Source organism: Atractosteus spatula, chromosome 18 (assembly GCF_055471065.1).
Source record: "Atractosteus spatula isolate fAtrSpa1 chromosome 18, fAtrSpa1.hap1, whole genome shotgun sequence".
Lineage (NCBI taxonomy): Eukaryota > Metazoa > Chordata > Actinopteri > Semionotiformes > Lepisosteidae > Atractosteus > Atractosteus spatula.
The window spans coordinates 4,769,174-4,796,248 of NC_142723.1; the positions used below are offsets into that span (position 1 = coordinate 4,769,174).

Here is a 27,075-nt window from a genome sequence, read left to right on the forward strand (position 1 = left end):
TGTTGCTGCTGCTGGTGTTCTGTGTTTATGTGTCTGGTGATTCCTTTAACGTCTTTGTAAAGGAGTGCACATGCAAATAAGCATCTCATTGTACTTGTGCGTATGATAAAGAAACTGAACTGATGCTGAATTGAATATTAGCGAGAAAAAAAAAACCTTTAAACTTCATGGGTTTAGATACTTTGTTCTTGATTAACTTTTCTGAGCTTTTCTAACTAAGGAATACATGAAAATGTTAACCTCATGCATTGCATAGTTATAATTTCATGTCTTACGATGATTGGTCTTTGACAAAAGTATGGCTGACCAGATTCAAAGCACGTACCCAATTACTGCACACTGCTTAAGGAATATTCCAGAACTTCTTGATGAAGCTTAACTTCATGTGAGCTTTCCCACCAGGATTGTTTTATTGATTTGTTGATTCAGCCTTCTAGACATTTTCCATTTTCATAATCACAGGACAAATATGGATTATGAATAATGTATTTCCAAAGAGTATCACAATTTGACGACTGAATGGCACAAGGTCAGCCCCACTTAGATGTGTTGTTTGCAGGATCATCTAAGATTTATATTTGATTTGTGAATCAAGCAAATATATAGTATAATGTACAGTATATCAGACATTTCCAGCTTACAGAATCATATTGGCTTAACCTTGGATGTAAATTGTGGATTCTGTGTAATAATTTCTATCCATAGCTTCTACAATTAAATCACTCAACCAAACGTATTATATCCTCATTCCACATACTAATAACCTACAAACACTAAGGGTATTTCAAAGGTTATTTTTGCTGCTTTCTCCTCTGTTCTGCCAAAGCAGTACAATGCTGTATTCAGAAAGCCATAAAAGCTAACGTGGTAGGAGGGTTTTGTTGAGAGCAGTAGGCCACTATAAACAGTTTGAAATCTCTATAAACGTTCTTTACAAGTTTGATTCTTGTTTTTACAGATCAGGAGGCAAGCAGAGCTACAGGAGTGGCCTCCATGGAAAAACATGCACTGCAGGAGACAGCCTTTGTGGTTCAGCAAGAAGCCCTCCTCTACAGTGCATATTGTCAGCTAGAGTCCTTGGTGCTGGATTTTAAAAAGGGCAAAACATTGATAGTTAAATCCTCCTGTACAGAGTTGTTCATTATTTTAAATATTCAGAAAGAAATTCCACCCCCTCAATGTGCTCAACAGGGGTTGTGCAGAAAATGCACAACCTAATGCAAAGGCGAGGCTCCTACTCACTCTCCTAGACACTGACTTCAGGCTCTTCACTGAGTGTCATTCCACATGTCATCTATTTCTCTGAGCTTTAATTCCCTCAAGTGGAGGAGAATGAACAGTGGATGAAAAGGAGGTATCCCCATCCAGAAAATGTGTCCTCCATCTGTTCTACCTTCCTTATTCCTCAATGGCATGAGTTACAGTATTTGTATATGAACACTTGTGAGCTAATTAACGGTCTGGGGTTCTTTTTCCCATGTGTTTAGTTGGAATTGACACAACACATTCAGTGCAAATAGGTAGCCTTCAAGGGATCTTTACACTGGAATGTCACGGGATTGTAAGCCCTTTTATTTTTGAAAAAATGTGAATTCATCATACTAAGGTGAAACATTGGCTGAGCAATGCATTTCTTAAATCAGAGTATTGGCATTTTCACAGTTACATCATTCAGGAGAATGGTGAGCCCTTTGCATTCCAATCACACTGCATTCTTCTACACAACAGTACAATAAACTGAAATTCCATAAATGATCATTACTTTTCTTTCTAACATGGCGTTACATGCTTCCTACAAACATAACTGCCCCTCATTTGAACCTGTGCGATTTCATACGATCTTGTAGAAACCCTCCATCGCATTTGAGGGATTCAAAACGTCCTCTGATGTTTGATACACAGCTCTTGAGTACGTAATTAAACTTGTTATTCTAAAATCAGCCTGCTGAATTAATGAATGCACTAGAAACTCCCCAAAGTGCCTTCAGTTCTTTTTGGTCTGCAGCTTCCCAGACTTCTGGAAAATTTCTCTTGACCTACTGGGAGATCATTAGCCCTGTATAAAAACTCAGTTCTTGAGAAATGTTGGAAGTAGGGCACAGAGAATACAAAATGCCATTTGAATCACTGTCACAAAAAATAATTTCACTGTTATACAGTAAATTAATCAACTTGCAAAACGAAAAAAAAATGTTTCTGGGGTCTTTTTTGAGGACCTGCAGATTCCTGAAGAACTCTGGACTAGTTTTTCAACTGCATTATGTTTAAATGTAAAGTTTTGTTCAACACCACCTTTCAAGTGATTTATTACTAACTACTGAGGAGACACCATCCAAAACTGAGTGTGGTCCTGTTTGTCTTCGTAGGTCAGGAAATCAGCATGAAAAGCCAAAAGCCCTGAAAAAAAATCCCTCTTTTGGCTCTCAGTAGGTCTAGGTGAGGAACAGTTCTCTGGGTCACAAAAGAGAAGACAAGCAATTAGAAATCACCACATTTCTAAACAGTGTGGAAAGAAGCATGATCACAGTCTGAAAATATCAGCAATGAATGGTAAGACGAATATGTTTAGACAGTGGTGGCTTACATCAGGGTTGAAAATGTGGTAACCGGTACTGGATCCAAAGGCAGCTGTGATATTTCAAACTGTCACATTGGAGGAAATTGAAAACACATTGTAAACCATTAACACTGCATAAGACTTTTTTATCCGACTCAAACCACCAGCATAAATCACTCAGGGCTGTTAGTCTTTGACATCGTGGTATAGATACAGGGTTCATATTAATAAAACGCACACCATCTTAAAGGGGAAATAATGATTTCTAATGAATCTATTTATTCTAATGATTATTCATTCAACTGGATTAGTGCTAATATCCTAATATTACCATGTACATTTTAAATCAACATCCTTCTACATTCTAAGAGAATATAAAATACTATTTAGAAATAGCATTTAGTCAAAATACTATTTCTAAAAAATAACACAAAATGCAAGAAGAAAGAAATGAGACTGCTGCAACAGCAGTTTCAATCATAAAATGTGAACAAATGTTTATGAAGGAAAGAGTACTTCAAACCTTTTGAATTGTAGCTACCCAGAGTTCAGCCTTTCAAAGATCTTTAAACCGTTTTCTAACCTCTTCTTATAATTCAGGGTCGTCTCAGAAAGAAACGTTCATAAGGCGGGTTTCACCCTGGACGGGACACCAGTCCATCACAGGGAAGATACACAGACACAAACACACAATCACCCACACCAGGGCCATTTTCCCCAGATGAAGCCGATTAAATAGTGGCATGCCTTCGGACTGTGGGAGGAAACCAGAGCACCCAGAGGAATCCCTTGTGGACACAGGGAGAACATGCAAACTCCATGCAGATAGCATCCCAGGACTGGAAGTGAACCATCAATGCTAACCACTGCACCACCATGCTGTTCATCTTTATTATTTAGAAATGATTATTTTTTCCTAGTCACCTCTCAACTGAGTAGCGTTTTTCAATCTTAAATCAATTAGAAATGTATCATACATGTGAAAATCTGTTCATAGCATAGCTCCAGTGAGTGCATCTGTCCTCACATGAATTCAGCTTTACGCTTTAAAAGCAATGCATGCAAGAACACATTATTTTTCCTGCAACTTCTTACAGCAGTGGATGCTTGGCGTAAATTATTTAGTATGTAGGCATCACAAAAAAGCAAGTCAGCAAAATAGTTTTCATCCCTCAGTTTGCCAGGAGCCCAAGGGAGAATAAGCAAATGTGACAACAAAGAAAAAGCCAGATCCAGCTGTGTTTTTAATAGCTAAAATTCTGCCAGAACTAGTCATGCAGGATAAGACCTATCAGTCAAATATCCACAATAAATCGAGCACTTGACGACAGGCTGTCAAGGTCAGCCTTTAAAAAGTAACAACACGAGGCACATCAAATACAAAAAAAATGCTGAACATTTTCATTCCTGAGAAAGCTGAATGAAATCAGGTGAAGGCAGGTTCAGTCATTAAGGGAGAATGAACTCTTTTTTCTTTCCTCACAGAGACTGGGAACAGATAAACAGACAGGGCGCAGCAGCACTGCACTGCACCACACTTTACACGGTTCTCAGTCTCCCAGACCAGAAAATACCACAGTTTAATACTAGATTTTTTTCTTTCAAAATAAATAAGGGGTACGTTCTTAAAAAAGCAGCTGTCATTGAAATACAGTGTCCTGAATTGGATGACCAAACTGCTGCTCCAGCAAAAGGGTAAATACAGTGAACGAAGGATCCTAATCCAGTCCCACGTTTCTACAATACAATGTCTTGACATCTTGATCTGCAACTTTATGCCAATACTGCAAAACAGACACGTCGGCTGCGTGACTTGACATTTCATTCAGAAATATTTTGAAGATCAGTACCTCAAAATGTTTCATTCATACTTCACCTACCGTGTGGTAAATATGCTTTAAGACTATTTGTTACTGACAAAAAGTACATGTAATACATCTGAATACAAAGGAAGCTATTTAGCTGATAATATCAAATCCTTTGGTGCACAATTGCTTGTGAAAGCCCTAAAGAAAGCCCAAGGCAAATGCGGCTTCTGTTCAGTGTGTTAATACAATGCTGTAGCAAAGTGTTGATTTGTGGGGTTTCTTGCTCTATTAACATCCTTCTTTTATCCAGCATGAGATTATATAGCCAGAATGAGCAAATGTCCAAGTACAGACTTTATATTAAACTCAGGCTGTGCTTACTCAACAGTATAATTCCACCTGTCTTGTACTTGATTCTGAATATTGTTTTAGCTGAAATCTTTCACAACTCTGCTTTAAAATTGTAGTGTAGTAGTACAGTATAAAAATATTACATTTATTCTGCCAAAGAATGAAATAGTATAACAAACAGACATTGTGACTGATAACAGGAAAGGGAGAGGTGGAGATGTCACCGGTCCTAATTAGCACACACCCCCCCCAGACAACTACTGAAACAGAAGTCAACACAAAACGTCCAATAAGAGGATCTTAACTCTGTTTGTAAATCCAGATTTATCCCTTAATGGGCAATTAACAGCCTAGCAAAAATGACTAATTAGCACTTCAGATCTGTGAAACGGTGAGTAGCACTGGTGAACAGTGAGCATATGGACCAAAGTGAAGCACTGAGACTTGTCAGCTATTTGTAAAGCACAATGACAACAATGCAACAATCTCCCCCAATTAACTTTTTTAAAATTGTTTCTCGTTTTCACTCTTCACAGCTGTTCCCTTCTTTCTGGGGCAGTATACCCCCAGGCCTGGCCTTCAGTGTACTCCTGCAGGGGTATTAGCATAAAAACAGCAGCCGCAATGAATCAATTCTGTCATCCAGTGGGGTTCGCAGCAAGAATCAAGCAACTGCCCAATAAGAATGTAAATTGCTGTTGCATAGTGCTGGAGTTCCAGGGTCCTTTGCTTACAGTCTTTCAGCTTTTTCTGTCTTCTCCTTCATACATTGTTACAGGCAACAGAAAAGGGTAATAAATTATAATGTTAGGGGACATTGCTCCCTTAACCATATGGAACGCAATGACTGGGTCATTTAACTGAACTGAAATATTTTAGATGTTGCTTCTCTTTCCTTTGCTCTGTTTTACTGACAAGCAGGGGCTGGCCTGAACAGAGTCGCGCGGAACTACTGTAACCTAGCGGTATCTATTTTCACTTGGTTTCGCCAGCTCGATGCGTTACTTTCATATAGAAACCACCAAGACAGCATGCACACTGTGAGATGGACGAGATAGTGTGAAACGTGTTTTTTTTAAATAATCGATTATGGATCGACATCTGTCTTTTTCTGTCGCTTCAGGTTAACAGACCGGATAATATATCTGCTTCAAGATATACCAAATAATTTTTGAACATTTCAAAAAATATTGTTTACATTTGTGTAAAGGAATATTTTTTTAAGAAGCACTGACTACAGAAGATTCACATTTTATATTTGTCCTTATTTTAACTTGGCACTATTGTTGGATAAACTGCTACTCGATTTTAGATTGGTTCTTCTCCTGAATAATTAATTCACGAATTAAGAGCACTCTGTTAAAGAGCCTAGAAGAACAGAAGGCTAAAATTCTGCGGATCTGAAACTACCATAAATACTGTATAATACAAGTCGCTGCTCTACAGCTAGTCTCAGCAAATATCCAAGGAGCAACCTTTCCAGAACAAACACAAAAGCTTGTGGATAACAAGAGAGACGCTCATGCAATTAAGAGGTCAAATTGAATGCATAATCCTGTTCTGAGAGCCCTCTTCAAAAAACCTCACCCTTGAGACAACCTAAAATCATTACCGAATTTCTTTTTCTCCATTAACACTCTCGCATCACTTTCAATAAGCACTTTTCTAAACCGGGGTCACAGTTGCCCAAAGCCTGTCCTTTGAAGCAGTTGGTGAAAGGAAAGCCCAATCTATCAATCTAATTCACAGCCACTATTTAACTTTCAGAGAAAATGCAACTCTTACTGCACGATACACGATACTGGAGAGATCTGCATTGGATTGGTGTTGACATTTTTGGGTCTTTCATCATAAAGGCAAACAAAAGGGGTTCCAAAAAGCTGCCATATCTTAAACTCATACCAATGAGCTGAAATATTTTGTTTTGCTAATCGTAGCTAAATCTTAAATATGTGATGTCCACTGCACATTTGATTCTGATGGTTGTGCACAGAATGACATGCTGATCTACTGTAAAAACAGCGTTGATACAATATGAGGTACAATTGTAGAAATAACAATGATGATACAATGTGTCCGCACAGAGTGATCTGAATGATTTGTGCCCCATATTCTTACTTCTGTGCTCTACATCAGCTGTGAGTGGAGATTGAGGAACAAGAGAGATCCTCAGGATAAGAAGCTGCAACCAACACTGAAACCAGCTCCTCTAGACCAACCATTTTAAAGGCCTTTATCAACAGTCAAAACTAGGCAGTCAGGATATATTTGTTAACAAGTACAGCTGGAGCTATAGCATTGTTTTTGACAAAAAACAATATTTTTGCACACTAAATACATTTGGTTAAGCATATGGTAGTTCTGGAGAGAAACGAAGCTTAACAATTCTAATTACCCACAACCTAATACCAGATGTCTTTTATAAGTCCATTTTCTTCACTTTGTCCATTACTATTTTTTACATTCTTAACTTCACCTGTAAATGCGAATTTTTCTCCTCAATTAAATAACAATGGAAGGTGCTTTGCAAATGGAAAATGAAAGAGCAAAAAAAAAAAAAACAACAAGGTTTTTCTTAGTGAATGATGTGCCATATTTATGACTATCCCTAAATTATACAAATGTCTGCTATATTTAATGGTTTATTCCATGCTGTTTCAATATTAAAGTACTTGTGTATTTCTTCTGGAACATACAGTTTACAGTATTTGTTCTTGTTTACACTGTGTGTCACACAACTTTAATGCTGTAGTATCTAGGAAATGCCAATACCTTCCATAGAATTAATGTATTATTTATGTCAAGAAATATAACTTTTTAAGAAGATAGTGGGTCCCACCCTTTCCTTTCTTTAAGAAAAGAAAACTTTCATTATGCAGTACAATGGCCACTTGTTTTCTACATTTCCTGCCTGAGTCAACTCAGAGTATCCTGTTTGTGGCACAGCGGCACACATGAGCACAGGTGCACTGCAATATCAAGGCTCGCATGTTGAGATATAATGACATGCCAGTGTCTACTGAGCTGTGCAAGGGCAGACATCCAAGTCCCCAGCAAAGACAGAACAGATTTGAAGTTCCCCCCCAACCCCCCGCCCACCTCCCTTGGGTTTTCAAGCACTGGAAATCTGGTCACCTTCAGATGTGGAGACTGGAGTAGCTGTACAAATTTTGACTCGTAATTATTCCATGGAAGTTTCTGATAGAAAAGCTAATTGTATTTTTTCCCCATGTAAAGTTTTAGTACGAAAGTCACCGCTGACATCAGTTTGCCTATCAAGCCATTTTATAAAAGCTAATAACACTGCTGTATATAGTCGGGAAAAGTTAAGCATGGTCATATGGCATCTTTGTTCCAGTGTGGTTCTGAAGCAGATAAACAGGCAACAACTTAAACACAAAGACTATCGGATTATAGACAAAATATACAGAATGATGCCTCCACCTTGCTATGTTAATGACAAGCAGATTTCAACATGGGCTGAAAGAAATACCTACTCGGTGAGTAATAATGAAAATGTGTAGGAGATGCCAGTTAACCACGTGCACTCTGAGAAAAAACAAATTAGACACCGGGCTGTATTCTACATTGTAGTGAAGGAAATTCAAATTACAGGTGCATAAGACTGCATTAAAAATATTTTACTGTTTGCCAATTCGTGTTTGTTGTTGTGAAAGACTTAACTGTTAAATGAGAAAGCTGCAAGATTTTCTCTGCTCAGGTGCTCACAACAGCCTTGTCCAGTGCAAATGTGTATGTGCTGTCAATACTTCCTAAAAAGAGTGTTTTTTCACATCCTATGCTCTCTAATACTTGGGTAAACAAGCCAGGAAGTCAAGGTCAGACAGAATGAGACTTTTTAGGATGAGAGCTTGAATGGCTTTTTTTCTATATGAAGAAATGATTGAAACCTACAGTTCAACTCTTAGGATGAATAAAAGCAATATTTTCATGAAATCATTCATTGTTCATATTAGTGTCTGTGCTCGGAGACTTTAAATAAATGCCATATATCTTGTTTCTCAATCTTTTAATGCACATGCTGTGAAGTTTTCAGCGGACAAGGCTGATTTGAGTTTCAATATCAATCATTCCACTATAATCGCATAAAGCTTTAATTTGTTACATGGCCTGGAGCTAGAGAGAGACCGGCTTTATAATTCTAAAATAATTAACCATATAATCATTACAAAAAATAAAATTAAAATGAAGGTTATGAAAGCTTTCCTTTTATGTAACATTGGATCATAACCCTTACAAGTCATTTGAGTAAAGTGACCTAGTATATCCTTAAGTAGAGGCTTTGGGCAAAACTAAGCTTAATTAATCATGGAAAATGTTCTACATTGGCATATACTGTACTATTTAAAGCTTCTATCAAAGCTGTAAAGAATGAACAGGGGTCTCTCACTCCATTACTTACTTGACTTGATGCTCTCGAACAGAAAGACAAAGGACAGGTATGTGCTGGTTATTTTTCAAGCTAGCATTAGAGAAAGCTCCTGTACAAAATAAGCACAGTTAAATGTAGTAAAGCAAACAACTCATTAAAAATAAAATAATTAAGCAAATCATTTTAAAGCATGGATTGGTTTGGAAAACCATGGAAAAGCAAAGAAATAAGCACACTGTATAAAACAACAAAATTAACAATGCACCTTTACCATGTTAAATAATAATAAACTTTACTTATAGAGCACCTTTCATACAAGCTCAAAAGTGCTTAATGAACCAAGAGTAAAAATAAAACCTTAAAATTAAGAGATATACTATCAGTTGCAAAGGAAAACACAGTAATACAGTAAAGCAACATAAATGTCAATTTATGTTTGAAACAGAAAGAAAGAAAAATTAGGAAAGTCGTAATAAAATAAGAACAATAAAAGATAAAAGATAAATGGAACAAAGAACCATTTTAACTAAAAGCTAAATTAGAAAGATATGTTTTTTAAAACAATGTACCGAGCTTGACTGCCTAATAAAAAGTGGAAGTGAGTTCCATAATTTAGAAGCTTAAAAAAGCAGCTTCTCCACTCTCTCTGTATTTCACATGTGTTATTTGCAGAAGGAGAAATGTAACAAAGGCTATTCTCAGATCATGAATTAAAGTATTGAAAGGTGCCTCTCACTCATCCAGGTTAAAGGTCTCCTGATGCAAAAAAGATGTCTAATCAAGTGGCACTTGAGGGTTCAAGCCAAAGTGCTCGAAGTTCTAAACAAGAAGCACCTATGTTTATTTTATCACATTATTAATCTTTAATAACAAAGAGAATTTTCTTTTCTATAATTAAAAAAATGAAAATGAGGTTTCACATGGGTTTAAAATAGAGACTGGCGAAGCCTCAGAGACCACAGGCTTTGGATGATGGGATCTGGCAAATGAAGTGACTCAATTAATTTGAGAAAAAGATGCAAGTCTTTGCTTTTTCAAGGGCTTGAAGCCTCGGAGGCAGGAATAAAGATACTGGCTTCAAAGACCTAATAACAAATTTTACAAATGCACCAGAGAAATGCATGGACTGTCAACATCATTAGCCTGGAACTAATGGACGTGGTGCTCCACTAGGCCACCACTTACTTTTAGACAAACCTGGAAATGAACTCGCGGTCTTAAGATTCTGGCAAAATGTGTTCAATTAAGCTCCAATCAACTATATTGCGTATTTCTAGGTTAGAAATTCAGTGTTGGGATATCACTTTAATGGAGTTTTAAACATACTTTTGGGAGGAACTCAAAACTCCAATTTCTTCCACTTCTGCCCACATACTGTACAGTACATACTGTATAAATATCATGCTTTTTTCCATTGTCATTTGCATGTAATTCACTTGTTTATTAATATTGTTTAGTTGTGCATGTTTTTGCATCACTCTCTCATTATTGCCCTTGTAGCAGTCCCCTGTTGGAAAGACACCTTTTCTCCATCTTAATTAGGGTTTGACTGAAGCTAGTCCTAGTCTCCATGGAAATTTCGGAAGCCTTCACATGGGTAGCCCCTGCAGTTCTCAATGAGTTTGGAAACGATAAAAATTATTCTTTAAAGAGCCACAGTTAGTGGTCAGGAAAGAACAGACCCTGCACTGCTGAATCCCACCAAATGTGCAACTCCAAATTTGAAGAAACAGAAGGATGCAAACCATCAAACAGTTATACAGTTAACTGAGTTATTTCACGTCCTCAGTTGTGAATCGACCTACCTACTGGAACATCTTTTCCCCAGAAATACCCATCACTGCTTTTACATCCCTTAATGGTATCCTCCCCCAAGACAAAAAAAAGATGCATTGTGGGGGAAACAATAGAAAAATATAAATTGTGATTTTGTTGTCTACAGATCTCTGAGGTCACCAGCAGAAACACAGGGGTTACAGCTACTTGTCATTGTACTTCGCCCCCAGGAGCTGCACTTCAGAAACTATAACCAGGGACAAAATTGATTTTAAAAGGTCAGAGTATAAATGGTTTAAGAATTAAAAATTATTATTCTGAGGAATAAACCATTCCTGTCTTATTTGGAAATTCTAATACTTAGACGACCTAGAGAATTGTACTTATTCCTTTTAAAGATCCACACTTATTTTCTTTCACATTTATAAAACAATTTTCCATTATGCCAAGTCACTAGCTCCTTTTTCCCCCCAGTGAGCAAACCTAGAATTGAAAAGATAAAGTTAAATATTTCCCGATAAGAGTATGAACCTGTAGGGTATTTACTCTTTACTAGCTAAATGCTCTAAGGATCTCTTCCAACCCTTCCTGAAAGAAGGTTTAAGTTACATTACCACCTGCCTGGATAATTTGTTCCATGCTCCCACAATCCTTTGTACCTCTTATCCTCTGTTTCCATTGGTGACCACTGGTTTGAGTTTCAAAGTTAGAACTGAAAAAGTTCACCCTGCTGACCTTGAGGATTTTGAGTACCTGAGATCCCCACGTACTGCAGTGTGCTCTTTTCTGAAACTGAAATGCTTCGGCTCTTTTAGCCTGTCAGTGCAGAACTTTCCTTTAAGACCCAAAGTGTATTGGGCTGCTCAGTTCTGGGTTGATCCCAGAGGTGCAATACAGTAAACCCCCAGTTTAACAAATAGGGGAGAAGGGGTGTCTGTTAACGGACGTTCAACTATAAATCAAGAAAGACATTTTTCAGCTCAAAATCACAGTATTACATGAAAAACTACATATTTATGCTTTCTGGATCATTTGACCAATTGAAATCAATTAAAAAACTGTTCCTGTGCCTTTTTAGTCATAAATATACAAGCTCTTTATTTCAAATGTCATAAATATACCGTACCATATACAGTAAGTAGTTCAAGTAGGTGGCTGCGGGAGCAGGCGTAGGCCGCGAAGGAACAAGTAAAGGTTTATTCCATGCCGAAAAGAGAAGAAAAGAAACAACGTTTCGGCTGTGGAGCCTTCTTCCGGTGTCTCACACGGCATGGAATAAACCTTTACTTTACTTTATATGGTTCCTGTACCATATAAAATTTGCTAAAGCATCTGAGGCACATGCAACACCTATCACAAGTAATTTACCTCCCCTATAGGGCACCATTGATATTCCTGTATAGTATTTATTTTTACCTTGTTTCATTATTTTTGCATTTCCACAAAACAGGAGAAAATGAGAAGGCATTTTGAAAACAATATATTGTATATGTCTTATAGTTCATTCATATGATACAGTACAGTATGTGCTACTTGACAGCAAAATCATGATATCTGGAATTGCTACTGTGTCTAAAGTATGATGTGAAGTTAATAAGAAGGTCAATAGGTCTACTCTTTTTAATAGTGGATTAAAAAAACAGGGTCTTTTAGATTAGATACATTTGCGCACAACTGATGTTAAGAATCTATTAAACTAAAATTTGTTGTGAAAAAAACTGGCACATGTAATGAACAGTGACACTCATTTATTGTTCTGATCAAATCTGTTGGCTGTAACTCAAACACAGAAGATTCAAATTTGAAGCTGATAACCATAAAACAAAACATTCAGTAATTTATCTTCTCCCTGGATAAGGTCTTAAGAGGTCATTAAAGTCTTGTCTAGGGGCAAGCCTTACTAACTAAGGTACACAAGATGCTCCCATTAGCATACAATACTTCTACAACCTGCAAGAGTAATTCCTTGCAACAGATCAAGAAGCAAAAGGTGTTTTCATTTGTTTGGGCTTTTCATCATGGCTGTCAAAGTGTGGGCAATCACCAGATATGGGGGTGGGTGCAGAAAAAAAAGAATAATCTGTTAGTGTTAACACAGCTTCAGAATAAAATGAAAAACTGCAGTACAGATGCCTTTAAAGCAAAGGATCAATGCTCTCCCAAGCTGCTGTAAGACACGCAATAGTGACTGCAGGTCAGTGCTCTTATAGAACACTGTGCTACTATGAGATGGAAAACTTAATTTTACCACCTTTTCATTCTCGCTGCTGAACAGCAGGCTTAATACACACCTCGAGTCAGATGGAATTCCAGGACACAGAGCCAAGAGAAAAACGACCTCAGCATCCCATCAACTTAGAATTTAAAGACTTTTATAAAAAGACTATTTTGATCTTCATTTACAACCAACTTCAAAAGGTCCAAAAGAATTGGGTCCAGATCTCGTTGGGGTACCACTAGAGTCATGAATCCATGAAAAGAAAGCATTTCTTTCTGTCAAGACAATGCCTGTTCAAGACATTGCCTGTCTTGAAGGGACAGTCACCAGCTAGCATGTCAATCTGCATGGCTCTGTGGCACAGGCATTCTTGGAGCCAAACGGTTAATTAGCTATAGATGTGGTGAGTCAGTGTGAGCTGATACACTTGTCTCATCACTCTACAGTGGGGGTGGTTTCCCCACTCCTGACTTCATCTCTCTCTACTCCACACTGTTCCACTGCTATTATTAAACATCATCAGCTTTATTTACACACCATTCTACCCACACAGCCCTGAGAGGTTTATGTGTGGCATCCAGCAAAGTTGGCACCACCCATCGAATAGCAACCAATTGATTTACTGCCAAGCTTTTCATTCGAATTAATAAAGAATGCTCTTTTTCTCCAAATTTTCATATCAATCAAGCCACTGAGGGCTATGTGCAATTCACATGCCATCACATGCCTTGATATGTGAACTTCAACGCTTCTGGAAAAAAAATAAAAAATGCTGCAACTTCATTGAAAGATGGTTCTCCAGAGAGATGAGTTCTGTCTATATTTGAAGAAAAAGAGAATGTGCCAACACAGGCTGCTCTCCCTAGCAAAGAAATTAAATGCAAAATTAATTTTTTGATGTATGAGTTTAAAGCTGTGGACATTCCATGCAAACCTCATTTCAAAGCTGAAAATAAACATTTATAATGTATCTTCCTTTGTTAGAACATATATTGCTTGCTCATGCATTATTCTATATAACTATAATGAAACTCTTGTCAAACTTAAGAGAGCAATGATGTTAGGCACATTCTTCTTTTGATCACAGAGAGGAATTATGTAAGATAGCAATTCCCTTCCATTTTTCTAACACACTCACTTATCATATGAATTATGCTTGGGACTGACTAGACGTAGATGGTTGGCCTTATTCAGTTTTTACTTCACTGAAAAACTCGTGACAATTTATTAGAAACAGATCCATGAAGACAAAGACCAACAGTGAGCTTCTGCCCAGGACTGATCTGCAACCCCTTCACAGGGCTGAAACCGGTCAGCTCAGTGGTCGTCTCTGCTGGTGTGTTTTTCTTCACTAGTGTATTTTACCCCTTTCACAATGCTCGTGTTTAGCAGGACATCCCTGCTGAATGTCAAATCCCAAGCCAATAGACATCCTTCTAGCACTTAATTTCACAAGCTGCTATTTTGCCCCCTTGAGCCTAACCAGTGCCTTTTCCATCCTAGGAGAGCTACTGTAAATTCAGTTACTCTTCCTGATCCCTGAGGAATGCAGATTCCAGTTCAGCACTCCCAGAGGGTCTTTAGCCCTGGCTGTCAGCTTAACACCACCAAAACTTAAACCTCTGATCTCTCGAATGCATGACTCACTTGCTGGCCTCTCTCCTTTCATTGCCTTCATGGTTGACAGTTGTTTGAATACAAGTGCATATAAAAGCCCCAGAGAATAAGTGAATCACCAAACACAAGAAGCCCATCGAATTACCTCTTTCCAGTAATCTAATTAATATAAACAACCAGTAAATGGATTGGATCGCCAAACCTAAATTGAGACAGAAATTCTTATCAACAAACTCAGTACCTACCCCTGGCGTTCAGTGCCTCTCAAAGGAGATGAACAATCTTATAGACTGTGGAAGACCTGAAAAGGATTTAAGAGCTGAGCAACAGGCAGAAAGAATAAGTTATACTCACCTGATGGGATAAACAGAATTCAACAGCACAGTTTAAATCACAGTGACAACTGTCTTGTTCTGTCAGCTGTTCACCTTCTTCATTTCTTCTCCTCAGCAAAATATCTAACACTCCCATTAACGATAGACATAAATCATAGCAGCCACCGTTTTCAGTCAAATTATTTACATGCTTACCCTCCATTCTCAATGAGCCTTGTTTCTTCGAGTATACGCTTGACAATAATTCCCTCGACTTCTGAGAGTTTTGCCTCTCTGAACGCTCAGGAAACTCAGCAGAAAAACTAACAAGCACTCCTATAACTGAAGTGTCATCTCAACAGCTATTATATTCCTGGAGATCTCATTGCTCTGCAGAAAAGATGTACAAACAAGACTATTCTTTATCTTAGAATTCTACAATTAGGAACTGTACCAAAAATCTTGGTCTGTTGCCATCAACACTTGTTCCTATGAAACAACCCTCACAGAAGTATTGTGCTACGTAAATTCTGAAACAGTGACATGCCTAGGGCATTGACATTACTCATTCATAATGGCAGGAATTTTAAGGATCTCAAAAAAAACTATTTTGTAACACAGCTCCTTTTAGGCAGACATAATAATGAAGCTAAATTTCTAGAAGACAATGAAACTTAGGGGCATGCGTTATGTTACCAAGGTGTCTTTGGGAAGTCTACTCTTGAAAGTTACACCACAGATCGGCACTAAGACCCATTTAAAACTAATTGAAAAAAAATTAAGTCATTTAAACTGATTCTGCCTTTTAAAATGGCCTTTTACCAACTTTACTGTAAGCATATGCTGAATACTTCTATGAATATTTAAAATATTCTAATCAGTGTGTTTCATTATTCATTGTTTCTTTTGCTGAAGGGGGAGCGTTCGAAGTGGTACCATATTTTTGGTCAGTAGTGCTTTGAAGTTCAGACTTTAATCTTTCTGTTCTTGGCACAGCATATAAAAAAGGCAGGTTGTCTGTTATTACTTAATTTGAGCAACTGAACGTCATGCTAAGCACTTGGAGAAGTTTGTTTTTAAAACAACAGCATGTATATATTAGATCACAACCATGATTACACAAAATTGGTAACTTTGCAGTTGCACACATGGTCACCTACATTCTGTAAAGCAAGAAGTGTATCCCTTTATCTTATACATTACTTTAGCATTTTTTAAAATGTCAAAAGTACGATTGAATTCCCTGAATGTAGAAATTCTGTGGTGGATGCTCACTTTCATCTCCTCATGTGAAGACTGGAGACTGATCTTTCTTGGCCCAAATGGAGGAACCAAAATATAAACACTTAATTGGCCCTATTTTTCTCCTGCTGAAATCCTACAGTTCTGAACACAGGCATGCTGTTTGATGCCTTCACTGAATCTGCAAGAAACACACAATAATAGTGAGACAGACTAATATCTTTCTTTATTCGCCACAGTGTAGAGAGGAGAAACTACAGCCCAGGTGTCTCCCACTATGGTCCTTGCAAGCTCCAGTCCAGTACGTTCTACAGCTCACACTAAACTGCCCTTTTTTTAAAAAAGAGTTTGGAACTCTTGTAAGTTATTAATTTATTACGCAAGCAATTTGCTCAATTAAGGCAGCTTTTTTTTTTCTAAGTGATGACTGAATTACGTGATTAAAAGAAAAAACACCGTTTGAACTGACTGCAGTTGAATTGTTCCACGTCTTTTCAATCGGGAGCTCTGAAGCCTGCTGGACTGGGGGGGGGGGGGGGGGGCTGGGGGGTGGAGGTCAGGAGGAGGGTGCAAACTTCATTTTAACTGGCATTTCCTTAACTGTTCATCTGAACACCTGGGGTAGGTTAATGTTCCAACGTGTCTGCATTTGCTGTGTTTTAATTACACAGCACTAACGTGTGGTGAGGATTGGTCCTTTGTTCATTCTGCATACATGAAGATAAGATCACTTTATCCGCCATATACAAGTTCTTGCATTAGGAATTTGTCTTTTCGCATACCCCAGCTTGCTCTCCATGAGACACACAGGCACACAGACGGGGAGAGAAGCTTGGGGTCAGAGCGCTGGGTCAGCCATTTATACAGTGCCCCTGGAACAGTTGTGGTTAAGGGCCTTGCTCAGGGGCCCAACAGAGTAGGATTCCTCTGCCGGCCACGGGATACGAACTGGCAACCTTCCAGCCACAGACACAGATCCTTAGCCATAGATCCACTGCTCCGCTATTACTTGATAACTGAGTTTATCATCTGTATGGATGGAAGCATGTATTTCTGATGAAAACTAGATGCTTTTAATACATTTAGGCATTGCTTTGTTTTAAGCTGTATAAATTAAGTAACAAAGGTACTATTAATAGCCTATTTGTGCAGTTTCAGTCCTGATTTAGGGGTGAAATCAAACACCTTTTTGGCAGTGGATTGAAAACAGCATGCAGGATTCTGGCAGCAGCAAGCCTTGAGCTTCAGACCAGCAGGTAGGTTTATTCATCTCGTTTCAAAGATTCACTCAAGTCACTGCTTCAACACTGAGGGCAGGTTAAAGAGAAACCAAGGACATAACTAAAATGACGTTACATGAAACCCCTCTCTCCAAGAGCGAAGAACAGCAAGAGCAAAGAAAGAACCAAGTCAATTTTAAAAGGGCTGGATTTGCATAACCTGTCTTGAAGCGACCCACTTCACACCTCATGGTGACAGATTTTTCTGCCTTTTAGTGGATTTTTCATCGACTGTATTGAGATAGGTACAGTACAAGAAAAAAAAGGTGACTCATTTAGAACAGCTCTGTCGCTTGGTCCCTAAAAGAAATCCCCATTCACTCTCACAGAATTGATCCCATCTAGTTCTATCAGATGCAGGAATGTGATCGAAGAGGAGTTCTGAGGCGAAACGACAGCATTAGGAACTGTTAAGTCAGCTGTATCGGTTAACTTCAGAAAATCACTGCTTTTCACATTTCCTTAGAATACATTCAGTAATGTTGAAGCAGACTTATATCTTTTGGGTAAACATTAAAAATCTGTGAACTCATCTGTGCAAGTATTAACATAATGATGACACAATGCTATTACATTCAAAATCCTTTTAACTGGCCAAAAAAAATGCTTTATAATATGCTTTCAGTTTCCTTTTACATTTCATGACAGCATGTTGAGGGTATGAGGGATACTCATTCAGACAGCAAATATGGAGTTTATTGTATCTGATAATATCACGCTTTTTCACATTGTAATGTTTTTTTTCTGAATTACCTAATTCTAGTTAGTTTAAGTGTAAATTTCCATATGTAATTACATGGTTTAGATATGTCAATAAAGCAGCTTATTAAAAAGTCTTGTAATAGGCAGGACATCAGGAATCATTCACTTTTCATATACACTACTTGGTCAAAGTCTCATTTTACAAAGCGCACCCTTAGCTCTACCTTCTTAATTAAGAATGTTTGTAGAATCCAGCGCACCAAAACCTGTGCAAATGATTAGCTGATCATCAGGATTGACATATATAACATCATAAACGTTGTGAGAACGGTCTTAAGCACTCAGGTTTGTAGTAACAAATCATGACAAATAAAATTATTTTCTGGGAGAAAGAACTGACTCTGCTAAGCAGTATGGGAAGGGTTACAAAGGCATTTCCAAACAATATGCAGTCCATCATTCCACTGTCGGAAAGAATAAACAAAAACAAAAACACCGTCTTTAACCAGAAGAACCTCATACCAACCATCAAGCACTACAGTGGGGGGAATGATGGGTTGGGCCTACTTGGCTGCCTCAGGACCTGGAAGCCTTGTTATAATTGGTCAAGTGAGGAATTAATGGTAGACTCGCAGTATCCTAGAGGAAAACAGGAGATCTGTTCAACAGCTAAAGCTGAACCGTAAGTAGATGCCACAGGACAATGATCCAAAACACACAAGTAAACCTACAACAGAATGGATCATAAAAAAGAAATTTCAGCTCTGGGAATGGCCAAGTCCAGACCTTAACCCCATAAAGATGCTGTGGTGGGACCTAAAGAGAGCTGTGCGTACAAGAAAGTCCTCAACCATCACAGAGCTGGAGCAGTTCTGTAAGGATGAGTGGGCCAGAATTCCTCCCAGGCGATGTGAGAGACAGATCAACTATTACAGGCAACATTTAATTCAATGTATTGCTGCTGAAGGGGATGCCACAAGTTACTGGATGAAGGGGTGTATTTACTTTCCCCCCCACACAGAGATAATGATGAGTGCTGGATGATTTTATTTTTTAAATAATGACAAACTAGAACTTGGTGTTATTTGTCCCATGAGTTTATTTTTATTTTCTACTAGGCCTTGGTAAGGACTAGGTGGAGGCAAAAGGCCTAAATATGTAAGACCATCAAATCTACTTACTTTTTCACCGCCCTGTAGGTGGGATGATGCAGTTTCAGCAAATATTTCAGATTTTCAGCTGTTTTAAACTGCATGTGTATATAGGTCTCTCAATCTCCTGCATGAATGGCCCTGTTTAAGGCTACGGTCTGCACCAGTTTTGGAAGAGGTGGCGGGAACAGTAAGTTTACTGTAGCCTCCTGAGATAGCTGACCTAGCTGGGAAACTCTCCCATGTTCTAAACTCTAGCGCCTCATTTGTCAAAGCTGACCCTGAAAAATGCAGCCATTTTGTCATTTATCTTCCCTGCTTTCAGACCTACAGTATTTTTAGAAAGCGTCCTGAAGAAAAGAACACAGAGGAAGTAGAACAAAAAGTAGTTTACACCATGAATGTGTCAGGAAAAAAAAAACCGGCATAGAAATGATCAAATTAGAACTCTATGACACTGACTGAAGAACGCAATTAGGAAAACATGCAGCCCCCCAGTTTATCCATCTTTAGATATCGAATTAGCGGCCAACAAAAAAACCCATAAAATAAAGCAATCATAAGAACACCTTCCACACTCTGTTAGTCACTACAGGATTTTTTTTTTAAATCCATTACATCTTATTCAATACCAAATCAACTACTGTGGAATGGTGTAAGAAATCAAATATTAGGCCAGATATTCTGAACCACTGCAAGGTACTGTAATTCTTCATACACATCTAATTGTAATATAGAGCACTTCCACACTGTTCAATCCACTACTTTCCAGACTTTCATAAAAGTTGTCAAGCTCATTTAACTTCAACCAGTAATTCAGTGATAATTATCATTTAGAATAATTGTATTTTGTATTAAATACATGTGCAACTGACAGATGCCATAGATTCACTGTTATTCCGAGATCAGGGTGTATTGGCACAACAGTCCATCTTTTAGTTTCTGGCTTCTCCCTCAGTCTTCTTGTATCAGTGTGAGATGGCCTGTGTGCTGACTCAGGTGAGTGTGCAATTTCATGAAGGCAATCTACTAATTTATGTTAAAAGCTTGTGGCGGCACTCCTATTACATTAGCATTAATCTTTATTTTGCACCCAAGCTATAAGTGAATGAAGTCCCTGGTCACTGTTTTAACCAGTTAACCCTTTCAGTATTTCTGTACAAATAGTTGTGTGTTGCTTAGTTTTAGAATGTCTGAAAAAACATTTCAGGTTACAACCCAAAAACAGAATTGCACACTAGAATTCCAATATGAAAGAAATCCATCTTATTTTGAGATGAGATTCCATTCATAATTTTCATTGCTCCTGATACATGTTTGAGCCACCAGGTTTAACTGGACCTTAATCTAATCCCACTACTTAGCCTCCCCATGGGAGCACTAGTAATTTCTCTCCATCAGTCATTTCATACTGCCTGAGCCTCTGTCAAAGAATATAACTCATCTCTCACTCCTCCCAAATCTCTATCCATTCAGCTCAGACTTGATTAGAGGCTGCTATCAGGTGCATCTAAAACAATCTCAGGGAGGCTCAATAAAACTCTTTCCAGTAAACAGATGCTTAAACGCACTAGGAAATCAATGCAGTGTGCAACAGAGACAGGAGTCTGATGAAAAGGCTATAGAGAAGGAATGATTCAGCAATACAGGGGGCCAACGTGTGACTGAAGAGTGTTTTGTTATACAGGTTACACAAGTGTTAAATGTCACTTATCCTCTGTTTCAATTCACCCATTACTGAATCATTCAGCTTTTTCGAATATTAGCCAGGATAAAAACAGAGACAAGGCAGCTAAGAATGGCTGGGAATTCAACTGTTCCAAAACAAAATTCAGAACTGTGAATGCAGAAGCCTTGTGTTATACCAGCCTGACCTCGGCTATACTGCTGGAAATGGATCAGGGCCATCTTGTACTGTACATCAAAAACATTACCAGGAACCATAACTTTAAAAGAGGGTGGGCTGTGAGGGGAAAAGCTACCCAGCCACATCACAGTTCACAAAATGGCTGGATAAGACTCTTGAATAAATTAGGTTCTAGGAACCCAGTAATAAGATTGGCTATATGGACTTCTCTCACCTGCACATATTCTTGTGTGCTTATCTTTTTGTTCATTAACTTTGCAATGAAAGAAAAACAGCATACAAAGGTGCATTTACAAAAGACAAAATATAAATGCTGCAGTAAGTTACGAAAAAATGTCTTCAGGAACCATTCTGCCCATTGATCTAAGCAAGTGTCTTTGCTTCACTTTCCAAATAGAGCAGCACTTCAACACTTCACTGTTTTGAATGGTACAATGAAGATTTGTTAACTGCATGGCTAAGCTGAAGCTACTCCTAAATAATGGCTAAGGGTTAACAATGAGTGAGTCAGATCTGCACAACACCCACGCTGTTTTATAATACAGGACATTTAAAATGCCAAACCTTTTCACGAAGCAGTAAAAAATGCTGTTGGTGATCCTTACTGTACACTGCTTGACCTTCTAATTTTAGTGTGAGGATTCCAATAAAATTCATTAAAAAAATTAAAATATAAATGCTTATGGAAAGTATTTTTTTCCATCACTGCAATAACAAATCCCTCTTCTGTTACATATTGTTTTGCTATTTTTTCCAGGGCAATAGTAGTGGTGTTTTCATGGATATATACATATAATCTTTCTGCAGAATAAGGAGTGCACCGAGACTCATTTATCACAATGACACATCAAAAACGGTAAAATTCTAATACCCAAAGAACAGTAACAGATGAAAACTGGCAACTGATTTGCATCTAAAGCATTATCAGCAAAGACTCCAGCAACTTGCAGGTCAAGCAGTGTCAGAAATTACCTTCTGAACAAGACAAAAAAGACATCTTATTTATTGGAGTCTTTGTGCATTTCCTATAGAAATCTCTATACCTCTCTTTTTTGCTGTTATAGGAAAAGAAAGTGTGGTCACTGTAAACCATTCAGCTTCTGAATATAAAAAGTCATCAGTAAATATTAAAATTTCCTTTAAATTATCACCTTATTAGGAAGTTGCACATCTATACAGTGACTAAATAAGCTATTTCATATACTTAACATTCCTCATATATAGAAATGCAATATAACATATATACAACTAAGCACAGGTGAAGATGTAAATTAAGCCTCTGTTGAACAATGCCGACAGTGTTAATGGTCACGAAAGTTGTGATTTTCGCAGATTTTTCAACCAGCTTAGATAACATAATAATCTTAGTTGGGGAAAAAAATGTAAAACATCTTGAACCTCCATAGCCATTTTTAAAGGCTTAATCTGGGTATATAGAAGAATGCACCTGGAAGGACAATTTAGTGGCATGAGCTACTTTCTTTTAAAGTGTGAATCCATACTAAACACCTTGAGCTTGGAGTCCAGACAACTCAGCAGTGCACTGTTCCTCCCAGGAGGCAGTTTGTTGACTTGGAACTTTGACAGCGGAGTGAAGCTTAAAGCAGAGGTGTCCATTTGTAAACAATGAAATTTGGCAAACAGGTAGTGGAGGGCACATAATTCGATCTGAAAAACGTTCCAGATTTGCCTCAGAGCCTGTCCAGCTATAGAGACAAATGAATCCAGTTCTTCCGGCCTTACTCAGAAACAAAAGGCACTGATCGAAGAGTTAATGCATACAGCAGGAGCTAGTTTAGAATGGCATGACAAGACTGTTTCGCTGTTCAGCTACACTGGTGCTCTGCGATACCCTTTACAGGCAAACCAACCAACATTGTCATGCAATTCGTTTCCGAAGGCCAGGACTGATAGCTGGGAAAAGGGTTCCTTCACTGACCGATTCCCAATAACATTATTTGATTTCAGTGCTTCACATTGCACTTGCTGGCATTTCATGCAGTAATCAATCAATAAATCAATAAATTAAATAAATGCATTTAATGCAGTAAGTGGCAAATAATTGGTTTTCTCTCGCTGAGAGTTAATTTGAAACCTGAAGTGCAGGCATATCTTTTCAAAAGGTAATGTACTGTAGTGGACTGCATCAGTTTTGTTTCTCTCCCTTAAAAGTCTTATCCAACCAAAACATCTGTTATACATTTATCACTTCTGATAGCCACCTGAGATATGAGCAAGGAATTCTTATATTCTTAATATCAGAATAACCCAGAACTTAAAAAATAATGACCGAAAAGGCAGCTGTCTTTATCAGTTGTAATTCAGCTTAGTCAACAAGGTGAAACTGAAGCACATTACCAATTTTAGGTGGCCTAAAACCAAGATAATCATCCATCATCCTTTGAAATTGAGTTTTCTTGAGCTTTTATTCACCTTATACTGAAAACGGCTGTGAAATCCCAGAGAGATTTTTTTTTTCCTTTGATTAATGATATTGGCTGTTTGCCCTTCAATTTTATGGCTACCAGATAAAAAACGCTTAGGTTTATGCCTGTGACAGATTTGTTGAACGGGGGATTGTAAAAGCCTATTGTATTGTTTGCAGGTTTCAAAATGCATTTCTTACCTGAGCAGAGTTTCAGTAAGAACCCTTACAGTGCACTGCTGTGAGGAGCATTTTTTTTTCTGCAGCCTTACCTTGTCCGCCATAATCATGGATGATCCTCCATGGATTCCGAAGATGGGAATAAAAGTCTGGGATGAAATAAAATCCAAAATCTGGGCGATCGCTTCTTGATCCGTGCCGTCTCCAAACACCACCCCATGAATCTTGGTCCCGGACATCAGGTCGCACACGTGGGTAATAATACTTTTCGGGTCCGTCTCGTTCACCAGAAGAGTCACCACATTCACATCAATGGGATCGTCTTTGCTCCAGAGAGCCCGAATATCTCTGTCAGAGATGTAACGGGTCTGCCCCAGGATGACAGCGATGTTCAGGATGGGGACTTTCTCTGCTCCCCACACAGAACCAGAGTGACACAGAAGTGCTGGCAGTGTCAGGAGAAGCCACCCCATGTTTCCCATATTGGTCATCTTCATTCCCTACAGACACAACAGCACAGAGAGGCACATTTTTTACTATGGGGCAAGACAGCACACTACACATGCATATCGACAAATTAGAGTACACTTTTAGATGAAAGGGTGGGCATAATCAGTGCAATACCGGACAAGTCCCCACTCCTCTTCCTTGAGATTTAATGCAGTAATGCTGCACCAGCAAGCAATGTTGGAGAAGCACACTATCAGCTCTGGGGAGATCAGTGTACATCTGTGCTTGTCCATTTTTGTTCTTCATTCCTTTTTAATACTCTGTTAAAATGGACAGACAGGCTGAACTAATGTGGTGGTGTTTTATTGCTGCACGTACCATCTCTAGGATTTCACAACGTTCCTTACACGTTGAAAGAAATTACTAGTGACTATGGTCTAAGCCAAAGCAAAGGTTAGCCAATGGCTGTGGAAGCTCATTATTCAAGAGTAGAGTCTCCTTGGGTGAAAGGCAGAGAGCTCCCGCACACAAAACGATCAGATTGGATTAATAATTTGCAACTGGAGGAGAAGAGAAGTGTTGCTTTTTGTCAATGTTAGGGTCTACTCTGTGGACTCGGTTTTGTCTGATTTTGTGTGATTTGCCACAATTAGCCGTTGCATTCACAACTTCAAAAAACCAATACTTTGTATTTTACCTCCAACAGAATAATCAAGGCATTAGGATTATCGGGCACCACAGCAGGGACGCAGACGTGTATCTCTAAAGGCTTTCAAAGTACCGGAGATTCTGCTGGAGATAACAGCATGCTGCTAAGAACAATTACCAAACGTTTCAGCAGAATGACATCTCATCAAGGCAACCCTAACTGGAAAAGATGAAGCTGGACCAAACAGCATCGGAGCATCATTAAGAGCTTTATTCTGAAAACATACATGTAGTTCCTGGAGTACATTATCAAATGATGTGTTCTCAAGAGCTATAATTTATTCTAGCTACTGACCTATAATTACCATCACTCAAACTACTGCAGTTTGAAATAAGTACCTTATTTTCCTAACAGTATACTAATTAATGACATAAAAACACATGTAAGGTCAGGAAACAGAGAAGCAAGATAGACTGTTTCTATTCTATATACAGTACATGCACAAGCGTTTTTAGTTGTTCTAGTTTTGTGCAAAAGTTTGGGCTCGGAAATCTGTGCATTGTTGTGAAGAGTAAAGATGTCATTGTGCAATCCAAAGGGGAAAAAAGCACAATTGTTTCCAGAGCAAATATACAAGAAAATTATTGTGTGTTTGTGTGTGTGTGTGTGTGGGGGGGGGGGGATACCCTAATACTGTACATACAGTATGTAATTTTTATTTCAAAAGTCTAAACGACAGCATAGCGTACATCTAATAAAACCGGGTTATGTGTCAGCATCAAAGAAAATATCAGGCACCACTGTCCTAACAACTGATTCTTAGAATACATAAAACATGGCATCATTGCCATTGTGAAAATCGGTCAGTAGACCTTATTGCAAAAGGGATGTTGTGTGCTGGGTTATCTTTTTCAATCACGTGCGTTATAAATAGGAGGCTCTCCAGAAACACAAACGTGAAGTATTAGCATCTCATTTTCTGTCAGGCTTTAAAGAGTTCTCTAATGAATTTCAAGCAGTGTACAAGGTCATCTAATAAAACGTGTCCTGTATCACACACGGTCTTCGATACCTTAATGCTGTATATATATATATCTGTCATTTTTACTTATTTTAAAATGTTTTGTACCAAGTTAAAAAAGTGTTTCCAAAAATTCCAAACGCTAAGCATTTGTATGTTGATGGCCCTCGTTGGATTATTGCTGGTCATTAGTTGTGTCTTTTCGAAAAGACGATGCCGAGATCATTTTCAATCATTTGCATATCTAGATTTTGAAATTTTTGGGGAAAAAATAGCTCTTAAAAACATTTTCCATGTGGAGGTCATTCCCAGGTTAATCCCAGCTGTTTCACACAAAAAAAATAGCATCCGTTTGCAAATGTGCATGTTAAGCAAAGGGTAGACTCATTTTACAATCATAATTACCTTTAATAATATATTATCTTTTAAACCTTGGTTTGTTTCCAAAGAATGGATGGATTATTGTAAATTATGAAAGTGTGGGCAATGGTGTATTCTAATTATACAACAGCGTTGAGCTGTTTTTGAACGGTGTATTATACTAAATGCAGTTTGTCCGTGATATTTTTGTATGAATTTTTAAACCTGTGTATACTTCAACATCCATTGTTTCGTTGTTTCCGAATTTCAGTGGTTTTCTGTATGTTTTCGCTATGGTGTTCAAATTAAAGCATTCGCAGAGACTTACTGTACACTAACTACACTCCAATACAGGAGTCAGACTCCAGCTACACAGTAGATTTTTGAAAACCTTCAGTTTTGTCTTTCAAATGTACTGTAGCATGTACTGTAAGGTGAACTTGTTTTGTTTTCTAATGATAAAAATCTTTACGCTTAGTCAATAACTAGAAGGCTGAATTGGCGTGTTTATGAAAAAAAACTAAATTTATAAGACCTTTGTTATATTAAGAAGAAATAAATTTAAAAGCTGCATGCCACAACGCGAATACGTTCTAAACATTATTTATTTTCGACTCCTCATTAACTTTGTGAGAGTAATCATTATACAAGAGCGCCACTTAGCGGTTTCACCAATACCTTCAGCTCTCTACAGCCTGGCATCAATAGACTTTT

The 27,075-nt window shown here is 38.1% G+C and overlaps 1 protein-coding gene across 1 annotated transcript in view; it reads right to left on the minus strand.

The window, feature by feature from the left end:
- The window catches only part of grin2aa (glutamate receptor, ionotropic, N-methyl D-aspartate 2A, a), a 138,854-nt gene that overhangs the window by 110,868 nt on the left and 911 nt on the right, over window positions 1-27,075 (minus strand). Inside the window, exon 2 of the mRNA XM_088936583.1 lies at window positions 23,974-24,381. Within this exon, the coding sequence (XP_088792709.1) occupies window positions 23,974-24,381 (408 nt within the window). The remainder of the gene's footprint in view (window positions 1-23,973; window positions 24,382-27,075) is intronic.